General features: G+C 38.4%; 1 protein-coding gene across 1 annotated transcript in view; it reads right to left on the bottom strand.

Moving 5' to 3' along the window:
- Nucleotides 1–6357: 6357 nt before the first annotated feature.
- The window catches only part of NOX3 (NADPH oxidase 3), a 38103-nt gene continuing 22720 nt past the window's right edge, over nucleotides 6358–21740 (bottom strand). The window contains exons 10-13 of the mRNA XM_027633862.1: nucleotides 19927–20089; nucleotides 12435–12581; nucleotides 8728–8852; nucleotides 6358–6565 (exon numbers count right to left, since the gene is read on the bottom strand). Coding sequence (XP_027489663.1) covers nucleotides 6439–6565; nucleotides 8728–8852; nucleotides 12435–12581; nucleotides 19927–20089 — 562 coding nt within the window. The 3' untranslated portion in view covers nucleotides 6358–6438. The remainder of the gene's footprint in view (nucleotides 6566–8727; nucleotides 8853–12434; nucleotides 12582–19926; nucleotides 20090–21740) is intronic.

Below are 21740 nucleotides of genomic sequence, written 5' to 3'. Positions count from 1 at the left end.
ATTATTATTATAATATATATTATATATATTATATATATGCATATAGGTGCATTCATCTCCAAAAAGGTGTATCCCCACTTACAAACTTTATTATTCATGGATATCTACATGTATAAGACAATTGCATGTGGTAAAGCACTGGCTATTTCATTATAAACAAGTCAGACAGTTTGAAGTAAATTTTTTTTTCTTTTAAAGTTCAGTTCAATATCTGCACTGATATTGTGTAATTGAGCCAAATTCTACTGTCCTCATTTTGGCAAAAACTCTGGTTAATTTTGTTGTCTGGACTCCAAAGGTCTGATTCTGCAGAATGCCCAGCAGATAGTTTCTTTTGGTTTCACTAAAAGCTCTTTCAGTTCAGCACTTCCCAGCATCAGACCATTTTTAAAGCATTTTCAGGCTCCTTTATGAATGCACAATGCTATAGGAGGATGATGTATGTGCTCAAATAGACATAGGGCAGCCAGCATTTGTGATTATGCTTGATGACTCCTACTATTGATACATCTTTGTAATGCCAACCACATAATTAAATAGTTGATGTACATTCCTGTCAGTGAAATTGTACTTGGGCACGTTTGTATTACACAAAGTCCAGTTCAGTCAAATCTATCTGTTCTCCGCACGATTTATATTTGAAGTAGCTTCTGTGTTGACCACTATCACAGTATACATTTGTTTGTTTCATCCTCAAACCTTTGATATTGCATTCAAAGTTGTCCAACTGTGCTCTTAACTATCTTCCTCTTGCCAGCATGGTAAGGAATCTAAAAAGAGTGATCTTAAATGGCTAACTCTGCATTGGTATGCATTCTGCATAGCCCTCTGAATTTTCTTAGCAGCACACAAACTCAGAAAATTGCATGGATATTTTAATAATATTAATGAACAAATGCAGACATTCTTCAATCTAAACATTTTTATCTAAATGTAATGTAATTGTACAGTAGTGTATATTTAATGAGTGTGATGTGTTGCAGGTTGATTATGTACCTGTGACCTTTTGAATTCAAAGTTTACCTTTAATTTTTTTAACCCTGATGAATTCCTAGAAACATGAGAATAAATACATCATGCTTGTTACAGAAAGAGGGAATTGTGTGTGTGTGAGATCTAAAGATAGGTACCTGCAAATTTCCTGTGTGCATCCACGCTACAACTACTGTGTGTTAATTTGGCCTTGTGCATGCATCCTTATCTTTGCTCACAAAGTCTCATTTAATTCAATTTTTTGACAGTAATGACTTCTGTGAGGGTTTTCACAGCCTTAGCAGCAGAGAACCTGTCCCAAGCAAGTGCACAGGAGATTCAATGTTTAAGGCAGCGATGCTGGGGAATGGTCAGCAGTAGGCTGGAGACCAGAAATTCTGTCTCAGAGGACAGGCTCATATCTGCCCTCTCTCCTGCTTATTTGCATATATCCACAGAATAAAATGTTCAGATCTGCATATTCATCATTTGGCCTAAATAAAAAAAGATAAAAGGTCTCCCCAAACACATTTTTTTGCTTAATAAAACCTGTAGGACCACTGAAAACCAGGCCTTTTATTAGGGTGTATAAGTGCAATCTTATCTGTGTACCTTAAGGAGAGTGTGACTGTAAGTTGTCTTTCATATTCAGAATTACTGTACCAGAGAAACGATCTCTAGACAAGAATCAAGACAGTCTGGTAGTTTAATAATGGAATAATAGAGATCAGCCTTTAGGACCCAGCCTTGAGCCTGACATCAGTTCTCTGTGCATGAACTTCAAAGGAAACCATATTTAGTCCTCTAGGACTGTAAAAAGATTGTTTGAACTTAGTAAAGCACATGTGTAAGTATTGGCAGGCTCAGGGCTTTTATCCTCAATGAATACAAATGTCTTACCATGTTAAAAGTCATTATTGTTTAGAAATAATAGATGCAAATATTTGCAGCAGATAGCCTTTGAATTATACTGGTTTGAGTTGTTCATTATACTATACAACTTTTGTTTCCTTCTATGTATTCTGAAAGGATACTAATATATCTTTCAAAGAGTTTAAGCTTTTTTGTCCTTTCTTGCTTTTGAAAGGAGAAAAGTGTGTTTCCATGTCAACTAACACATTCGTTCCCATATATTAAGATCATCATGTAATTGAGATTTTTTTCACTGCAAGAGATGACTGGTTGAAGGACAAGTAGATTCCCGTTGAATAGACTTAACTGGTTAGAGTTTTAAAATGCAAATCATCTGCCCACTCTCATTTGACCATATTCTGTAATATGTAAGTAGATGGTCCTGGAAAATGTGGCTGCAGCATTAGTGAAATGGACATCCGATTTTATTCTGCAGGAAGGCAGAATTTCTGAGACAATTTAGTGATCACAGGAGGAATTTGAGTTGCTGCTGCAGAACAGATAACCTGACTGAGGTGAGAAAGCCTCATCTCAGATGGGTTCCAGCACTAGGAAGGGTCCTTAGTAGGCTGCCCTCTACCTTGTAAGTGGTCACCAAGGTGACTCCATGCCTGGTACTTGATTGCCTGAGAAGTCTGAGGAGATGAGATGAAGGCCTATGGACAATTTGCCTCTGCTGCACACAGCATTGCACCTTCTAGGCCATCGCCTGCTATGCTGCTTTGACCCTCTCAGGTTTGCATTCCTCATTACTTGGCTGACTATGAATGTTTCATTTAAGCTTTTGGTATTTATAGGGTAAGCTGGGTGGAAGCACTGTCACTTTTTTCTCTTTCTTTTCTCTGTTCCTGAAGAAATTCAGGTGATTTTCCCTCAAGAAAAAAAAAAAATCACTGAAATTGTTGACCAGTTAAGATTATAAATCTACCATGTCATTTAGTCTATTACTTTTCTGGAGCAACAAAGCTGCCTGTGAGGCAGTTCTTATAAAATCTCCTGTTAATCAGGAGTACTCAAACCTTTTAAAAGTTTGTCACTTTTTTTGCAGTTAACAGTATTTCCACTAAACCTTTTAATTATACCTAAAAGCAGGAAAGAAGCAGGAGAGAGTCCTTGTAATGGTGATGATATGGCACAGACACCGTATGATGGATCTCTTGTTAAGAGTGGTAATTTCTCTTTATTTATTGTAAACTAAGGAACAAAATTACTTAAATAATTACTACCACATACACCTTGGGAGAAGGGGGAGAGGGAGGAAAACCAGAACGTATAAACCCATGTATTTCATTTTACAATTCCGAGTGACTAAACTTAAATTATCATAACACAACTTCAATCATTATAATACCACTCTTTTTATTGTAAGAGCCAAATTAATTAATGTGTGTATTTATGATCCTTGTCTATGATTAGTTTTGTGTCACAGGATGTGGTGAGTCTGTGCTGTTATGACTGTATTTTATTTAATAATATTTTCCTACACAGTGCTGAACACTTCCTGCTGAAGCAGCTGAATGGACAAATCCATGAAGATATCTTTCATTTTCCCTGACAGTGAATGATGTTTCCATATATAAACACAATAATAGAGTCATTACACATGCACTCACATTATCATAGCTGCTGTGTGCTCAGTGTTATTCAAAACAAGGCAGGAAGCCAAATCCTCCTAGTTCCCATTTTGATTCAAATTGTATTTGTAATAAAGGGATTTTCATTCAACCTAAATGTAGTTTCATCCTAGTCCAACAAACCTCCCCACTTTTTTTTTTTTATTATTATTTTTCCTTTATTGTAGGTCACTCAGTCTTGATACAAGTGAAATTCTCCTCTGGTGGTGATAACAGCAGTGCTACTCAATGAACTATAACAAGGGCTCTAAATGCACCTCCTGTAGCATACCACAGTGATTTGCAAAAGTGGGAATAAATCAAAGCAGTGAAGAGATGCCATGTTGAGCCAGAAGCTAAATGTTACATCTTGTTGCATGAGACTGAGGGGAGAACAGATCCTGTTTTTCTGGCAGCACAATATCTTTGTGCTTGTTACCTCCAATCCAACTGCATTGAAACAATCATTCAGAATCTGCAGGAAATTGTCACCTCTTTCTTTCATGCAATGGCAGCTGGTATTGGTGCCTACACACATTTCTCATTTCCTTCAAGATTTTCAACACACATAAAAAAAAGGAGCTTAATTTATATTAGAAAATGTGTCAGCTTACCCCTAGGCTCAGCATGGGCGCCAAGGGAAAAAATAAAAGATAAGTGCCTCTAGGTGAACTGGCAGAGGCTCTAATTCTCTACTCACTCTACTGCTACACAGTATGCACCACATTAATCATCTCACATAGGCAGGCATTTAAAATTGTCAACAATTTTAAAACAAAGATGCGTTGCCCTAAACTTAATAATAATACAATAATAATACAACTGTATCTTGTAGAACAATCTCAGTTCACACATACTGTATCCCCAGTATAAGATGTATAAAATAATATTGGAGTCTTCTGTCACATAATTTTTATTGTTCTGTTGCTTTTGTCTATACAGTTATGTCCCCTCTAGTGGGCATTTTTGTATCTGTGGGTAAGTGTACATATATAATGTTGTCATTTTTTATTCAAGTGCTGACATACACAGGATGTTTTCTACCTCTCATTTTTGTCATGTGGCTGCATAAATGTATTATGTGATCCTGGTGAACTCTGTTATGCCTCAGACCAATTTGAATATAGTTTTTCTTTAACTTTCTGTGCTAGGACATAGGGAAATATTTTTCTCCCTTTAGTAGCTTATCAGAATGTTACATGACGGGGAGGGAGCGGATGACCAACAATCAAATGAGGAAGTGGTGGACAAAAGCAACAAGTAACTTGTATGGGATGATGTGAACAGGAGAGATTTCACAACCAACAAAACAGGGCAGAAGGGGGCCTACTCCCAGGCTATCTACACAAACAAGCACGTGCCTATGGAAAACCAGGGTGGGAGAAGCTCTAACACCTCTTCTGGAAAAATCACGTGATTGGAGACCTTTCTGAAGTGTCTGTACACTAATACAGATAACATGGAGAGGACACTGGAGGAATTTGATGCTTAGAAGTATCCCATGCAGTATGGTCCTAAAGAGAAAAGAGGTCCAGGAGAACTGGTGGATTTTCAAGAATCACCTTCTTCAAGTTCAAAAATGATCCCTTTTGCTGTGAACTAAGTCAATCAAGTGTGGTAGGAGGCCTGTATGGTTGAACAAATCCCTCCTGACAGAACCAAAGCACAAAAGGAGGCATACAAGAGATGGAAGAAAGGGTATGTGATGCAGGGAATATAGAGACAATGAGTGTGCTGGGATGGGATCAGGGAACCCAAAGCCCATTAGGACTTGAATGTGGTGAGAGAAGTGAAGGGCAAGAAGAAGAGCTACTATGCATAAGTGAATAGCAAAAGGAAGATTAGGAAAATGTTGGTTTGCTTCTGAATGGGGTGCTGACTGGTGCTCAGGGCCATGGAGAAAGGTAGAGGTACTCAGTGCCTTTTTCACCTCAGTCTTTACAGGTAAGGCTGACCTTCAGCTATCCCTGGCTTCTGAGGCAAGTGGGAAGATCTGAAGCAATTCATACTCACCCTCAGTGAAGGAAGATAAAGTTAGGGAGATTTTAAACAACTCCATGGAAACTGATAGGATGCATCCACAAGTGCTGAGGGAACTGGCCATTCTTTATTTTTAAATAGTCATGGTGATGGGAGGAAGTTCCTGAGGACTGGAAGAATGCAAATGTCACTCCTCTCTTCACAGAATCAGCTCTGAGCAAGAAGCTTGTAGGAGATGCTGGGGGTACATTCCCACCTCACTCACTCTGTCATGAAACTTTTTCCTGCAGTTTCAGTTGCATGTCTCAGGAGATCCATTTGCTGAGTGCAAAAATTTCTGGAGTGTCCTTAACATATTAAACCTAAGTACATATTAGCCTATGGCATGCACAGCCACCATTGCTGTGGAAATGACAGGTTTAAATGGTGCTTAATTTGGTAGGGCAGAAGGAATTCATTGGACAGTGTGTATAGAAGTAGTATTGCTATGGCACAAAAGGTGATGTAAATATGGATGTATGTGCAGTGAGAGACTATAGGAGTGTAAAATCAGAACACCAGGAAGGAACATGCTTTCAATGGGCATGATTTAAACAGTAGGAATGTATCACCTGCAATCATACACAACAGTGGAGTACAGTTCTAAATGTCCATTTTACTCATGCCTTTTTCTTCAAAGTTAAGTGATTCAGGCTTGTTTTCACACAGGTGTAGAGAGATTCACAGCATCACTAAGTAAGCAGTGGAGAATTGGCCTTTCAGTTCTGTGAAGGAAAGGATAAGGAAGGGGTCCAAATCTTTAGTTGGCATAGATAGCATTTTTCTACTGAAGTCAATACACCTATTTCAGTTTACAACTCTTAATATCTGGCATAAATGCTGCAGAATGAGCAGAGGAGGAGAAAGTGAAGGGAAAAAATACAAAATTTTGTAATACTATTACATAGTTTAGAAGTACAGCCTAGAAACTTTCTTTGTTATAGTGAAACTGAACTCCTCTTGGATCAACTGACGAATATGAGTTGCATGTCTTTTGCAGGATCTTAGAGAGAGTCTTGGGTCCACAGAAGAATACGCCAATACTGTTGCTGTAATTGCAATAACAACAAAAACATGAAAATAGCAGTGTAAATGAATAAGCTGTACCTTTTGGCTACCTCCAGCTTTGCATCTTTTGAAATGGCTTTTTGAGAAATACATTTGAAAAATTTTGTGTTAGTGTATACTTTGTGTTATGTACTGTATAATCTGTGTTACTGTATTGCAGTATAATTATTTTAATACGTTAGTGTTTATTATGTCTTACTACATTATTTATTAGGATTGCTATATTAGAGGTCACAAACTATTTTAAGTGTAGCTTTTTGGTTTTGATCTTCATAGCTTTTTTTTTAATCAGAGAAGCAAACATACGGTTTGTGCTGTTTAAATGCTTTGTCTCCAGATAAATTAATTTTTTTTCCTAAATACTCAGTTGGTTCTGAGTTTTCTCCCCCCCCCAACACTTTTCTGCCTACAGACAATTTTAAATGGCTGATTTAATAACAAAATTTGTAAATATGTACTTCTTATAAAATAAGAACAAGACAAATGTAAAAAACAATTGTGTTCATATGCACGAGTGTTATAGGGAGCTGGTAACCTGGTTACCTGCTACAAACTGTCTAAAGGTTTTGCTACTAAGTACATTAAATGTATTGTTTTAAAACATATATGCAGACAGATTCACACACGTGCTGTGCTACTGGGGCAAACTCAATCTACATAAGTGCAGTGCAAGTGACAAGTGAAGCATGAGTTTCAAAAAATTTCCTGCTGTAAAGAAAGGGCTGTAGGTAAGATTTTTGTGCCCAAGCCATAGCCCCCAGAAGTAGTAAGCATATTTTCTGCTGCTGGATTGCACTAAGTTTAACCTGGAGTGGTATATTCCTGCTAATCTGCTAAAAGACAGTATTGCAGTGAAGGGGAGCTCTATCAACCTAGATGCAGAGACCAAAAATTTAGTCAGTTTGTAAAGCTGATTGTCCCATCACACAGTAGAAACTCTTCAGTTCCTTTGCTGCTTGAATCTTCTATAACAGAGCAAGAGATAGGGTATTTTTTTTTTCTCATAAGGAATCCCTATTTCATGCAAGGTTTTCATTAAAAGGTTCGACACTGATCATAAACATGGGCATATGCAGATTTTTCTGTCAGTTTAGCACTGTCTTTGTGAAGAACTACCTCAAGATCCAGTATAGAAAGTTAATGCCCATCTCCCCATCGAGCAACAGAAAACCATTTTTATGTCATCTGTACTTAACAAAAGTAACTAGCAAAAAGTAATGTTTTAACTATAACTTTAAAAGCTCTGTTTATGCAGTAGAATCCCTATGAAAGGTCTTTCAAAAGTCATACTTTCTATTCTTGGCCTTTTTATGGTTTTAATCTTTCATATTTCCTGATTGTATTTATTTTGACCTCCATCAAATGGTTTCTCTATTACTGTTATTTTTGCAATTTTATGGTATTCTTGTAGCTTACTGTATTCTCTTTGATCTCCTCCCTTTCAGCTTTTTCTTGGGTCTTTTTCATCTTTTAAAAAAAGTTTTCTCCTTTTTCTTTTTGTATCTCTGTCTCCCAAGTGCAAGCCTTTATTTTGCGTTAGCAGGTAAATGTTTGGAAATCATAAAGAGTCACAAAGATTCTGGAATTTTGTACTGCTGAACACAAAATATTTCAAATTCTTGCTTCAAAGGCTTTCAGGAACAAAGAAGCTTTTCTCAGACCACCAGCAAATGCACCAAGTTCAAATGAACTCTCTTTGCCAGCAGAGATGAACTAATAACAGAATAGCAAAGTCTTGCAAGAGTAGCCAAATATGTTAGGGGAACAAACATCCCTGACATCATAAGAAAAAAAAATCACAGTTTATCTCTTTAATAACCATCTTCAAGGGAAATTAATGCTACTTTGTCCTTTGTGCAGAACAGTAATTGGATTGTGTGTTTCAATTATATCTGGACAAAGGCCAGGATATTGAAATACTTCTAAATATTAGATTTTCTTGTCCAAAAATTAGATTTTATTGGCATTCTCTTTCCGAGATTTCTTCATTAAAAGCTTCATTAAGCATAAATCTTCTTTCCACACAGCAAAAAAGAAGAAATTATTTTAAAAGGGTCATTTAGAAAGGTTTGCTCTCCCCTCCTCCCACTGTTTATACTGAGAGAAGAGTTACCTAACAAGGTTAGAAGCCAGCCTGCCTTACCTAGGATGGTTTTCAGCTAGTTGCTTGAACTCATTGTCCCAGTTTGGCCTTCCATAACAGGTTTTCTGTCTCAAACCAGTAATTACATCCATCTTGTCATCACAATGTAGGGCTATGTGAGTAGCCTAAAGGCAAATTTGCAAGATAATAATTTTAGAGTGAACAACATATACTCCAAGTAAGAGAAGAAAGCAATAATGCTGCTTCGCCGTGAAAGATGGAATGAGGGAAGAGAAGCTGTGTAATTATCAAATGTTAGGAGAGGAGAGGCGAGGTGAGGTGAGGCGAAGAGAGGCAGGATGAGGAGAGGACAGAGAAGGGGAGGAGTATTCAAGAGTTTGCAATATGACTAGAACTGTAAAAAGCACTTCCAAAAGTACCCAAGACCTCAGGAGGAGTTCAGTTTCTTCATATGAAATATTTGAAATGAGTTGAGATTACGTATCTGTCTTTACTGACCTGGGCCTAGTGACTCAATCACTTTTAGAGGCAGGTCTTAGATTTCCAGACCTCTTCTCAACCTTTGAATATCTCACCCTACATTTCCTTCATTGCAGTTCCTGAAGTGACACTCACCATTTTAAGGCCAAGTTGGAGTTTAGGAAAGAGAGCAAAGTTTACTGTAAGAGAGTTTGACTATAAAAATTAGCAAGTACATGCACCTTAAGTAAGTCCAGAGCATTCTGCTGCTGATGAAAAAGGCAGTGGATGTATCAGCTCAGAAAGGGTAAAAGCAGGGTCCAGTAGGGGGCTAAAAAGATGATTAGGGGTCTGGAGCGTCTCTTACGAGGAGAGACTGCAGGAGCTGGGCCAGTTCACTCTAGAGAAGAGGAGACTGCGAGGGGATCTCATCAATGCATATAAATACCTCAGATATGCCAAGAAGATGGTGCCAGACTCTTTTCAGTGGTGTCCAGGCACGGGACAAGGAGCAGTGGCCGTAAACTAAAACACAAGAAGTTCCACCTCAACATGGGGAAGAAGCTTCTTTACACTGAGGGTGGCAGAGCACTGCAACACGCTGCCCAGGGAGGTCATGAATTCTCCCTCTCTGGAGACATTCAAAACACACCTGGACATGTTCCTGTGTCACCTACTCTAGGGGACCCTGCCTTGGCAGGGGTTTGGACTGGTTGATCTCGAGAGGTCTCTCCAGTCCTAAGAATTCTGTTATTCTGTTATTCTGTTATTCTGTTATTCAGTGTTTTGACTCTTCTCCTGAGGTGGAGGCAGATGCAGAAAGCAGATAGCTCAGGTGAAGCAATGAACTGAGCGAGCTGCACAGCTCCCAGTGCCAACAAAAATCCTGATTTCATGGGCATTTACTGTCCTCCATCTCGTGTACTACACCCATTACCATGCTATCTGAGTACTTCCCAGATGCATTTAAAAACAAAATCCACCATCGCTCCTAATTGTACTGCTATTCTGCAGGAGTAATATGCTTGTTTCCTCTACAGACTATCATCATTACCGTCACTATCAAGAAATTACCAGAGGAAAGCTAAGTTTAAAAACGGGCTTTGCATTTAGTCTAGGCCTTAGCATCATCGTCTTTTGCAGAAGTGCTTGCTGAAATTTAGATCTATTTCCTGGCAGTACTGTATATTTCTTCTGCTAATGAGTCTTCCATATTCCTTACCAACACAATTATTCTTGTCAAGTTGTCACAAGAGGTCATGTTTCTAAAAGGTTAGTTAGTTTTTGTTAGTTAGTTCTTGTTAGTCTGGGCCAATGCCTTGAAGGACTTGGAACAGTCTAAGAAAGAAAGTGTTTGGTGAGAGTGGGAGGTAGAAAACTGCAGGATTTGTTAATTGTTTACAGCAATTACACTGAACAGATGAGCTGTTTCTGTTCTCATTAAGTGGAACTTTCCCACATGAGGATTTTTGGTGTTAGCCTTTGCTATAGTTCACAGCATTAAAATTGCTTAGGAATCTCAGGGGCACTGCAAGGAGCAATAGGCTGAAACATGAGTGCTTGTCCAAGAAGAGGCAGACATGCCATATCTGCTTGACCATCTGTTGCCAACATGGAATCTACAAAGAGCTCAAAGCATTGAACAAACATGTCTGAGGAGTAAACACCTGTCAGTAATGGAGAGTGTACTAGGAGGTGTAAATTGCCCATCCTTCTTGGGTTCAGCTTCACTTGACCACTGATAACCTATATGGTGAGATAGGGAGAGAATGCACAGAATGTTGTTTTTTGCTAAGGGAGCATCATCCAAATATTACTGGTACTGAGGCTCAAATTTAAAGTGATGAACAGGAATTTACTAAAAATAAGTAAGTCCTGTTAGATGAGGGAGCTTTGTGGATGCCTGAAGATGAGGCTTTTACTGAGCACAGTGCCCAGGACTTGGTCAGAATAGGGGAAACAGTCACTGAAGAGCATTCCTCTTCCCCTACAGCCCTGTAGAGATGGGATGCTAAGGGGCTCTAGAAGCAAGAGCAGTACCAGTGTAAGCAAGGAGGCAGCATAAGACACCAAAGTAGTGCTGACAGAAGACTGGATGATGGAGTTGAAGAGCAGAGGAAGGGACTTCAGAAAAGTGCAGAACGCATGAGTGAAGAGAGACAGGTGCCCCAGCAAGAATAGTTGTTTACCTGACTTCTGGCCTGATGTTTGCCCAAGAGGGAAGTGAGATGATGATAGTTGAGAGATAAGGGCAACTCTGTGTTTTGTTAGGTTCCTCAATAGCTTCTTTCAAAAGAGGTTTTAGGTAATACCCTGAAATATTGCTAATGCAGAGTGGAGGTTTCTATAACTGCCATATACTTCACAATGGGAGTAGATTTTTCTGAATACAGCTTTATGCACATACCTCCTTACTTGATAGAAACTCTAAGGAAAGCAGAAAGAAACAATGGAGGTTTTTGTATCAGCAGAGGCAGAAAAGGAAAAACTGTATGAAATTTGTATTTTTTTTCATCTCTACTAGACAGTCCTTCGTTCAACAGAGACAGCAGGAAATAAAACAGTAGAGAAAAGACTTTCCTGTGAGAGTTTTTCTGGCAGGAGCCTAACTGATCACTGCATGGTCTGAGTGATCCATTAAAAAAAGGAAAAAAAAAGAGAGAATGAGAAAATCAACACATTTGGGTTTAGGTAAAGACCAAAGAATTTCAATAATATTGACCCAGTCTAAGGATTACGTGCCTGAGGTGAGTTGATCCAATGAAGTTATGAGTTGGCAAATTTAAAGTCAATCAGAGAAAATGTCTTTTCAAACAACATGAATTAGACCACAGAGCTGGTTGCCAAAGTGTTCTAAGCACAGCAGGTTTCAAAAGTGCACTGGTCATATATGTGAACAACAGAAGTTATAGTAAATAATAAGAGTAAACAAAACTGACATTTTTTATACAGTCCTCCATATTTCTGTTCAAAAATGCCAGAACCTAATGAAAGACTGTTCCAAAGATGTGGACAAAACATCCCTTCACAAGCTCCTGAAAGGCTCTATGCAATTTTCCGTAAGACACCTGGTAATCAGCTTTGTGCAAGACAAGAATCACTGGCTTGATTACTCCATTCCTGTTTTCCTAAATGTGAAGTGAAAACAGACGGCTTAGTGTCTTCATATTTACAGTTTTTTGTCTCTCTGCTTCATCCATCATTTATTCAGCTGTTCCTGTTCCATATGTTACCATACTGAAAAAGCAAGGTACGTTAACTCAGACTTGTAACAGTTTCATTATTACCTGACTTTCATCCCAGCCAGTAAGAAATATATGATAATTTAGGAAATCATTTTTCCATTTTTCAGCCATTTTTGTTTCCAAATGGAACAGAAGATCAGCAAACCACTCAAATGCTGATGGGTCTCGACAAATCCAGTAAAAGTAAATCTGTAAAATAAAATTAAAGAGATTTAACAAAAAGTAAACTTTTAATAAAACTTCCTAATGACTGGCTCGACTCATTAACCATATAGTGTGTGACTCTTCTCCACTGTAAATTTAGACATAATTACACATCATTTTGATGATGTAGTTTCTCTCTTCTAAAAATTTAATTTTCCTCTTAAACCATAAATGAATATATTAATGTGTTAGTGAAGATGAACATGTATGTCATGTTTATGTATGTCATGTTTAAACTGGAGCATATAGTTCCTAGAGAAATGTGACACTATAATTTTAAAGTATGCCAAATGTATAAAATGAACCAATATCCTATGATCAGTTTTCTATTGGTTGAAAACGTCCTCTCTATGAAAAATTGACATTTTTTTTCATCTAGATTTCTCTAGTTTCACTTTTCAGCTTGTTTTGTTGTCTATTTTATTAGAGAATCTGTTATTAAAGTTTTGTTCCCCATGTAGACGTTAGAGGCTGGGATCAAGTCATCCTATAATCCTCTCTATGGCATCTTTTAATCATTCCTATGACTTATTTCTGTCTATTCCTACTCTACTGCACTCAATCATAAATATAGCAAAGAGTTTGATTTGGTTTGGTTGGTTGGTTGGTTTGGTTTGGTTTTAAGAAGCTAATTTATTAATATCTTGGCATAAGGTAATGCTTGCATAGGGAATAAGATCTCTCGAAACAAGATGGTTAGTCACTGTCCATGTGGTTATGATAATTTCCATTTCAAGAGTCCTTCCTGTGGCATCTTCAGCTGGAAGCACAGAATATGCTGAGTTGGACCCACATTGATCATCGAGTCCAACCCTTAGCCCTGCACAGGACCATCCCCGAGAGTCACACCATGTGCCTGACAGTATAATTCAAATGCTTCTTGAACTCTGTCAGACTTGGTGCTGTGACCACTTCCCTGGGGAGCCTGTTCCAGTACCCAACCTTTGAAGAACCTTTTTCTAATATCCAGCCTAAACCTCCCCCAACGCAACTCCAAGCCATTCCCTTCACTGGTCACCACAGAGAAGAGATCAGTGCCTGTACCTCCTCTTCCCCTCACGAGGAAGTTGTAGACTACAATGAGGTTTCCTCTCAGTCTCCTCTTCTCCAGCCTGAACAGACCAAATGACCTCAGCCACTCCTCATACAGCTTCCCCTCAAGGCCCTTCACCAGTGAGACTCCACAAGAAACTTTTTCTACTCAGTTTTTATAGCTAGCTGACACAGGGACCACTCCAGCATGTACAAGATCTATTGTGATCTATTGTCTTAACTGCTTACAAAGCATCTTCTAACTAATTTACTATGTGTAAAAGGCTGTCCTGTGTGACCACTTCTGCAGGAATGGTTTCTGATGACCATTTGCAAATGTCTTATCTGTGTGCAAGTTAATACATTTGCAACAGGAACTGTGGAGCATCAGGACTGGTGAGATTCCTCCCTCGGGATCTATCAGTGCACTGAGACTCAGGCCCTCCTAGGCCTATCAGGAATTATTTTAGGGTGTCTTCAACACAGTCATAATTTCCTACTTGGACATCTCCTCTAGCAATGCTGTGCTGTGGAGAAGACTGGGACCAGTCCAATCCTCTGGTAGGAGGATCCAATCCTCTGGCTCAGTCTCTCGTCTTAAGCCAGTCCAGCTGTGGAGATTACTCAACTGAGAGCTCCTGCACCACCCAGAGGACGAATGTCTGAAGTTCTTGGGTTGTCTGCCCAGGCGCTACCTTGATGGCAATATGAACCAACATTACAAGACAAATCTGATTGCAATTCTTATGGCTCGAAATCTGTAGCTCTTGCCACACATTCCACCATTACTTTTGACCAGAGGATACCAGACCTAGAATGGGCCTCTGCAGGCAACGTAATTTTGAGTGTAATTATTTTTATAGTGTGTCTAAAGAAATAATTCACAAACGTGGAAGAATTCTAAAATAAAACAATTTCAGATGAAAAAGGAACAGCAAGAAGGGCAATGTATAAGCTTATAAAAACCGGATGATTGGAACTTATTTTATTGTGACTGATTTTTATTTTGTTACAAAGTCCCGTAGTTTCCTCCAGCCTATCTCTCTTTGTGCTCACCAGCCCCTCTGTCTTTTATTGTACCACAATATCAAAGGCAACTGGAAGGTATGTCCCCAAGGCAGTCATTGTGGTGGCTCTGATATTTTGGAAATTGTAGCCCTTTTCCACAGGATCAACGAGATAAAATGCATATTGGACACTTCCGAAGTGAAAAAAACAGAGAAAGAAACCAGAAAGCTGTAAAGAGATTTCCCAAAGAATAAATATACTAGGTTGTCAGACTTCTGGTAAGGTGGTGGGAAAAAATGTGGTAATACCATGCTTCGGTGGAGATTTGGTGAAAGAGACTAACAGTAATTTGAGATGTTTCCTGTATCTGAGTGTACTGTAAGGGGTCATCTGTGGTTTCTGTAAGAAATATAAATGATGTATGATCTCAGACACAGAGATAAAGCATTTAGGGTTAAGTAGGGTATTTTTACAGCCCAGGAATAGGACTGTCTGTAGAACTTTAGTACCAACCATCTTGGCTGTTTGATTTTTTCCCTTCTGTTTCAATATTTTGCCTTAAATATGACCTTATTGCTTTGCGTAGGGAGGTTGCTGCTGATTTACACTGGCATAGGTTATGAGGAAAAAGCAAGCCCTCTGACTCTATTGCCTTTCTTTTTTTTTGTGGCCAAAACCAGCATGATTTTAAATTACCAAAACTAGGTAAGATTTATTACCTTAACCTTTATGTAGTTTTTTGCATCTGAATTCTGAAGTCACCACTTTCTCTACATCCTCAGCACCTTGAAAATCAGCCCACTGAGTGCTGTCAGTCTGTATCCCACCACGGCTGTTGATTTGTAGAGAGAAATTTCTTCCCCCAGACTCTATTTAATCATCTTATTTCTCAAGTCTGTTTAGCAGTTCATTTTATGAAAATGTATACTTAGTACATGTGTGTGGAGAGAAGGCATGTATTTCTAAATAAATAAGGAATTTTGCATTGGGTACCAACTGGGAGCATGTGGGCAGGACTGGGAGCCAAGAACATTCAGGGGAGGAGGCAGAAAAGCCAGCCAGTGAATTGAGACACAATATGGTTTTCAAACTGGGGAACTGGTTTCCAGACTATGGAGCTTGAAGGAATGCTTTTAATTGGTTGCAGACCTAGCTGTTACAGTAACAGCCAGTCCAACCGAACTGGATCAAGGTACTTCTAACACCGTCCTCTTGAGAAAGCATACAGCTTTCTGAAACTACAGAAATTCTGTAAGCTCATCCCTGGTACAGTTTTGCTGAAGCAGGACCCATTGTATTGCCTGATTTTCACATGTTAGAGGTGGAGACCATTTGATAATGAAGAAAAAGTGTCATTATAAGGAGTATTTTAGGCCATGATTATAATCTTAGAAAGAAAAGAGGTAGTGAAGAAGGATGGCTTATGGGTAAAAGGAATTCATTTCCCCTAGATCAAAGAGGACTTCTAGTACAATATGTTAAAAGAAATGGCGGTTACAAAAAAGTCTTCCTTTCTTTACACTGACTCCCATAGCATAGCACAACATATTACATATATAATTAAAATACAATAAATGCACAATAAAATTAATCCTTATTAAAACAGTAGAATAAAGTCAGCACCAGTGCATTTCTATAATTAAACAATTATTCTGAATCCCGCTATTTTTCTTGTAAGCCTCATACTATTAACTGACTGCAATTATTTAGGACCCTTAAAACTCTGGTTTAGATTTATGTTTCATTAGTCTCCACCCACCCTACCCATATTGACTGCATTCATCAACTTGATGGCTTGCCCAAGTAAAGTGTCTTATATTTTGCAAGTGCCCTTTTTTTCAAATTGAGTTAGATGCAGTATTCCTATTAATCAGATCTGTAATGCAGGGGTTTGAGTAGTCACTTATTTCTGTAATGCTCTGCTCCCTTCCAACTCATGCATATTTATCTTTTGGTTTCCCACATCCTGAATTTTGTACAACAGGCAAGAGCAAGAGCTCTGATACATCTTTCCTGTAAGGTGAAAGAACATACTTTGTAAATCAGCTACTCTCACGTGGAAAGTCATTAATAATTATCTGTTGATGACCATCCATCTATTTCTCCCTGCTCCCTGAAGGCAGAGTTGGAGCTGCAGCTGTGAGCAAAGCCAGCTTTTCACCAAAGGGGTGTAAAAGGTGATGAAGCAGAGGATGCAGGGAGGTACCCTCAAACCTGACTCTTGCTGCTCCCTCTTAGGCATGACTAGTCCCTGCAAAACCATCTTACACCTGCAGCTGGGCATCTCCCAGCAAACATCCAGCCCTCCCTGCTTTTCAGTATACCACATTACCTTGGGCTGTAGCGTACAAAAAAAAAAAAAAAAAATCCTAGATCTTCTTCAGTGTAATTAATTGCTCCAGTGGACCACTCCAGGTAAGGCACAGGAGTACCTGCAGCCTGGAGCATGTGGGAGATGGGGGTTTGGGTTTGGCAGCCTGCATGAGGCATTGACTTATCCCTGAATTTGAAGCAAGAAGCCTAAAATGTTCTCAAACACAGCTCAGAAAGATGGTTACATTTGAGAGGAAAAAGAGGCCAGGTTTTTAGGTCTTCAAGACAGGATTTTTGTAGAGAAGGCTGTGGACTGGGGCAGAGCTCAAAGCAGAAGTTTGCCTCAGGCCCAGCAGTCGGTCTCAAAGCAAATGGAAGAGGCTGATTTTGTTTTCTGCACAGTATGTAGCCGAACCTATTGTCCAACGTGCTGTGGTTGGCTACGGTCTACACAGATTAAAAAAGCAATTAGACTAATTCATGGAAGAAAAATCTATGAAGGGATATTAAACATGGAGGTACAGATCTTCTATCAAGGCATTACTGAACTACAAGTCATTCAAAGGTGAGAAAGTGTCCCTAAAAACTAATCACCATATAATTTCTCTGGTCTGTATGCTTTTCCCAAGGTGTTCATGAAGAGCCACTGTTGGAGACAAGATACTGGGCTAGATGGATCTTTGGTGATACTCAGCAGGACCTTTGTTACATCTTTTGTAGGGAAAGTGGATGCTTGCTAATATTAGCATCTGATGAATCAGTACAATTTTATCAATTTCAGCAGCAATTGATCTGAAAAATGAGACCACTAATGTGAAAAAAAATCATATTATGCATAACTAAAGCCTGTAGAAACTTTCCAGCCATGACTAGTAGTAGTGCTCTTCCTCATTGCAAAAAAAATGATAGGGAAATGAGGGCTCTAAGGCTATTTAATTGTGAAGAATCAATTAGATAAATGTGTACTCCTTTTGGTTTGCTCTGTTTTTTAAATTATACAGCTGCAGACATTATGGAAGCTGTGAGTATTTATATCTCCACCGTATGTGGGCAACACTAAGAAATATTAGTTCAATAAGCATAATGATAGCTGTACTCAAATCAAAACGAAGTTGTCAAAAAAAAAAAAGAAAAACCTCTTATTTATTTCCTTAATAGACATTTCTATGGTACTCATCATGGCAGAAAGAGAGTGCTGAATACTTTGAGAAAGATTAAATTATTTGTAATTATACCACAAGTGGAAGCTTTTAACCAATGGAAAAAAAAATGTGGAGCTACCCTGAGATTAATCGCTCTCACTGAGATGACTGCTAAATTTTTTTAGGTAATGGTGTGAACTTCCCCAGGACCTTTCATCCACACTTTCAAAATATTTTACAAGCACTGAAGAAATTTAGCCTCATAACACCTGTGAAAAATAAGCATCATTATTCCAACTGCACCAATAAAGAAGCCAAGATATAAAGAAAAGACATGTAGAAATCACGATAATCTTGTATTTCACGGGAATTCAGAAAAACTGAACTCTATAGCAGAAAACCATGGCAGAATGCACCATGCATTTGTCTTTGCAGGCACACTTACCCAAGATTCTGCCTAAGCTATGAATGAACACCCTCAGGTATACTATCAATGCATAGTTAAATTCTGTTCTTTTCCCCTTGATGGATCAACAGCAATGAAAATAATAACACTTTCACTTGTATATATGTAGAATATATATAATGTACATATGTAAAGTGTATATACATATACATGGCTCTCCTTCCAGTGGAAAAGATCATTCTGGTCCAATTGTGGTTGCAAATACACTTCTTTTCACATATAGCACATATTTCCATTTTTATTTCCCTCTGTTCTCAGTGCTTTTTCTGCCTCAAAGATTCCCCCTGGCAATTTGAACCTGTCCTCAACTCCTCAGTTACTAAAATCCCAGATGCTTTTTCAGTGGCAGCTTGTCATTAAGATGCCAGTTTTAACACTCTTCCATTTAAAAAGATCAGCCCCTTGGTCCTGCAATCAGCTCCATATGTATTGACCCTCTTAGAGATCTGTCCACTCCAATGCAATTTCAACAATTGTCCTTAAACGTGAAATGTTGAATGGTTCCTGATTTAGCTTTTACATTGGAAAATGAGCTAAAAGAAGCTGTAAGGCCCACAAGCCTCCACTTGCCATGATGGGTATGGAAGAGAATGTTTAATGCTGAGTTTTTTTCCTCTGTTGCCTTGTTGTCCCTCACCTCACTTCACCCATTATCTCTTTTTCACCTATTTTCCCCCAGTGCTGCCTCACATACCGTTAGCAGAAGATGTATAACAGGTTAGCAAATAAAGAGTATGTTAATTGGTGCCATCCATGTCTTATAAAACAAATTATACTTTTTCAACAAAATAATTAAAGTGGTTTGAGGTGGTAATGTGCATCTTGATATATGCATCTCCTCCAGACCTTACATGCCTTTTTTTATTCCTTCTGTGCTGGCTAATATTCTGACTTTGCAATGTAAGAAAAGCAGCTAATTGTTGTTGAATGCAGCATTCTAGACCAGGACACTCAGCTGAAGGACTGTTGTGAAACTTGCAGCTGGACAAGGAGCAAGTGCTGCCCTTCACTTCTGACGGAGATCACCTTACAAGGTTTATTTTTTGTAAGAAAGAGGGTAAATTTCTCTTCTAGCTCTCTATCTGTCTATGAAAGACATTCCACATTTACTTCTAATTTCTACTGAAAATCTGATTCTTCAGTTTTGCAGAAAACACTGCAGCTAGGACTACCTTCTTTCTCAGGGAATGACAGTGAGTTCAGGAGACTACCCCAGAACAGTTTCTGAGGCAGCTGGAAAGTGAGTGACTGCTTCTGAGAGTGAGTTAAAGCACTCAGGTGAGCCTCTAGCTCTGAATTGCCTCTCTGCCCTGACTAAATAGGTACACTTGTGGAACTTTTTAATGAAGAAATAAAGTTTCCCACCTACCTTCTGCAGTACCAGTACTGCGTTAGGGTTGCAGCATTTGTACCAAATGGATTTTAAAATAGAGGCAAATGGTGTGACTCCAATTCCTGCTGCAATGCACACACTGACTCGGTAGTGGAAGATGTCTGTAGTTGCAGATCCATACGGTCCGTCCACAGCTAGTCTACAGCAACAAGACATTTAGTCAAGGGTCAACAACACATGAAATGGCAGAAAGGTTAACATTTGTTGGGCTACGTATTTTCAAAACTGAATTTCTGTTAAAATAAAAGAGAAAAGGCATGTTTAAGATGGCATATAAATTGCTATTACAAATACATTTAATTTTCATTGGGTGCCATTTAATAGCAAAGCAACTGTCTTTTCTGAAATGAGAGAACAAGAGCACCCATGTGGATTTGGGGCTTGGCCATCTATTTAAGCATGCAATTGCAATTTTCTGGCTTTCTGGAATGTGATTAGTCATATAATTGCATGTCCAAATTTAGCTGTGGAATTTGCATATTTAATTACGAATTACTGAAAAGCATCCTGTTTTAGAGCTTTATTTGCTATATTATATATATCAAAGTAAAGAGGAACAGATTATATTAATAATTTTGAAAAGTTCTGTATTTGAGTTATAGTAATAACAGAGAAGGCAAGAAAGAGGTCATCGTATGCAGGGAAACTACTATTTTCTCAGCTCTTATGTATTTCAGGAATACATTTTTGGCAATAATACTGTACTTAGTATCCGATGTAAAGGCAAAATGTGTAAGGGGAAATGCTTGTTTATGCTACTACCTCCTATAATCAGTGTTGCTGATGCCAAGGAATTAATTTTGGTCAAAATTAGAGATGAAAAAGATTACTGAGTAATCAGGTTCATTCCTTTAGCTACATGAAATGTAAATATGCACAGTACTTTGTAGTACTCTTTCCAGACTGTTTTTATACAACATACATGCTCAGGAACATGGTTTCACTAACACCAGTCCTTAGAAAAACAAGTTCTTTGTTTCTTTCTTTCTCTTTCTTTCTCTTTCTTCCTTTCTTCCTTTCTTCCTTTCTTCTTTTCTTCCTTTCTTTTCTTTTTCACCCTTTCTCATTTAATGTTGTTTTGTGCTCTTTATTGCAGGAATCATCCTTCATCTTAAATACCAGAGCCCTGAGCTTTTTTAACACTCAAAACTTCCTGTAAAATATGGTTCATTTGTGGTATATATGTAAAATGCCTAAGAACCGCTTTTAGGTAAGCTTTCTATGTAGTGAGCTTGGGAGCAATTCTCATTGTTGTCAGTAGATTGAGAAAAAAATTGATCTGGAAGGAATTTCAAGAGATTGTCTAGTTTGTCTCTGTGCTATAAGACAGGTTCAATTATTTCCAAATCATTCCTTAGAGAGATTTGTCTTGTAAGTCTGCTCCTAAATCCTCAGGTGACCGAGATCCCATCATTGGTTTGAATGCCTTGCTCAGCCATAGCTAGAGAGCTTAGCCAAATACAAAGCCTCAGAGAAGTAAGGAGGAGAAAGAGAAGAAGGAGGAACTGAGCTTTGCAACTCATTCATTTGATCTAGAGAGAATGGAGTAAGGTAGGAAGATAGTAAACAAAGTGACAAAAAAAATATTACATTTTCCAAGGAGGAGTAGAATATAGGGCTATAGACTCTCTAGGTATGGTTTGGATTGTCCATATTCTCTTAGTTCATGTCTACAATTTCATTAGAAAAAAATTATACTTTTTGGGAAGACAAGAGAAATATTTAGTTTTGAAAAAGTATCCTTAACAGATTCTATGATTATTTTTAGAATTTAAGCATTTGCTGATCAG

The sequence above is a fragment of the Corapipo altera genome, unplaced genomic scaffold, assembly GCF_003945725.1.
Source record: "Corapipo altera isolate COAL_440 unplaced genomic scaffold, ASM394572v1 2b, whole genome shotgun sequence".
NCBI lineage: Eukaryota > Metazoa > Chordata > Aves > Passeriformes > Pipridae > Corapipo > Corapipo altera.
Note: the sequence above shows the minus strand (reverse complement) of the source record. Positions and strands in the feature narration are given on the sequence as shown.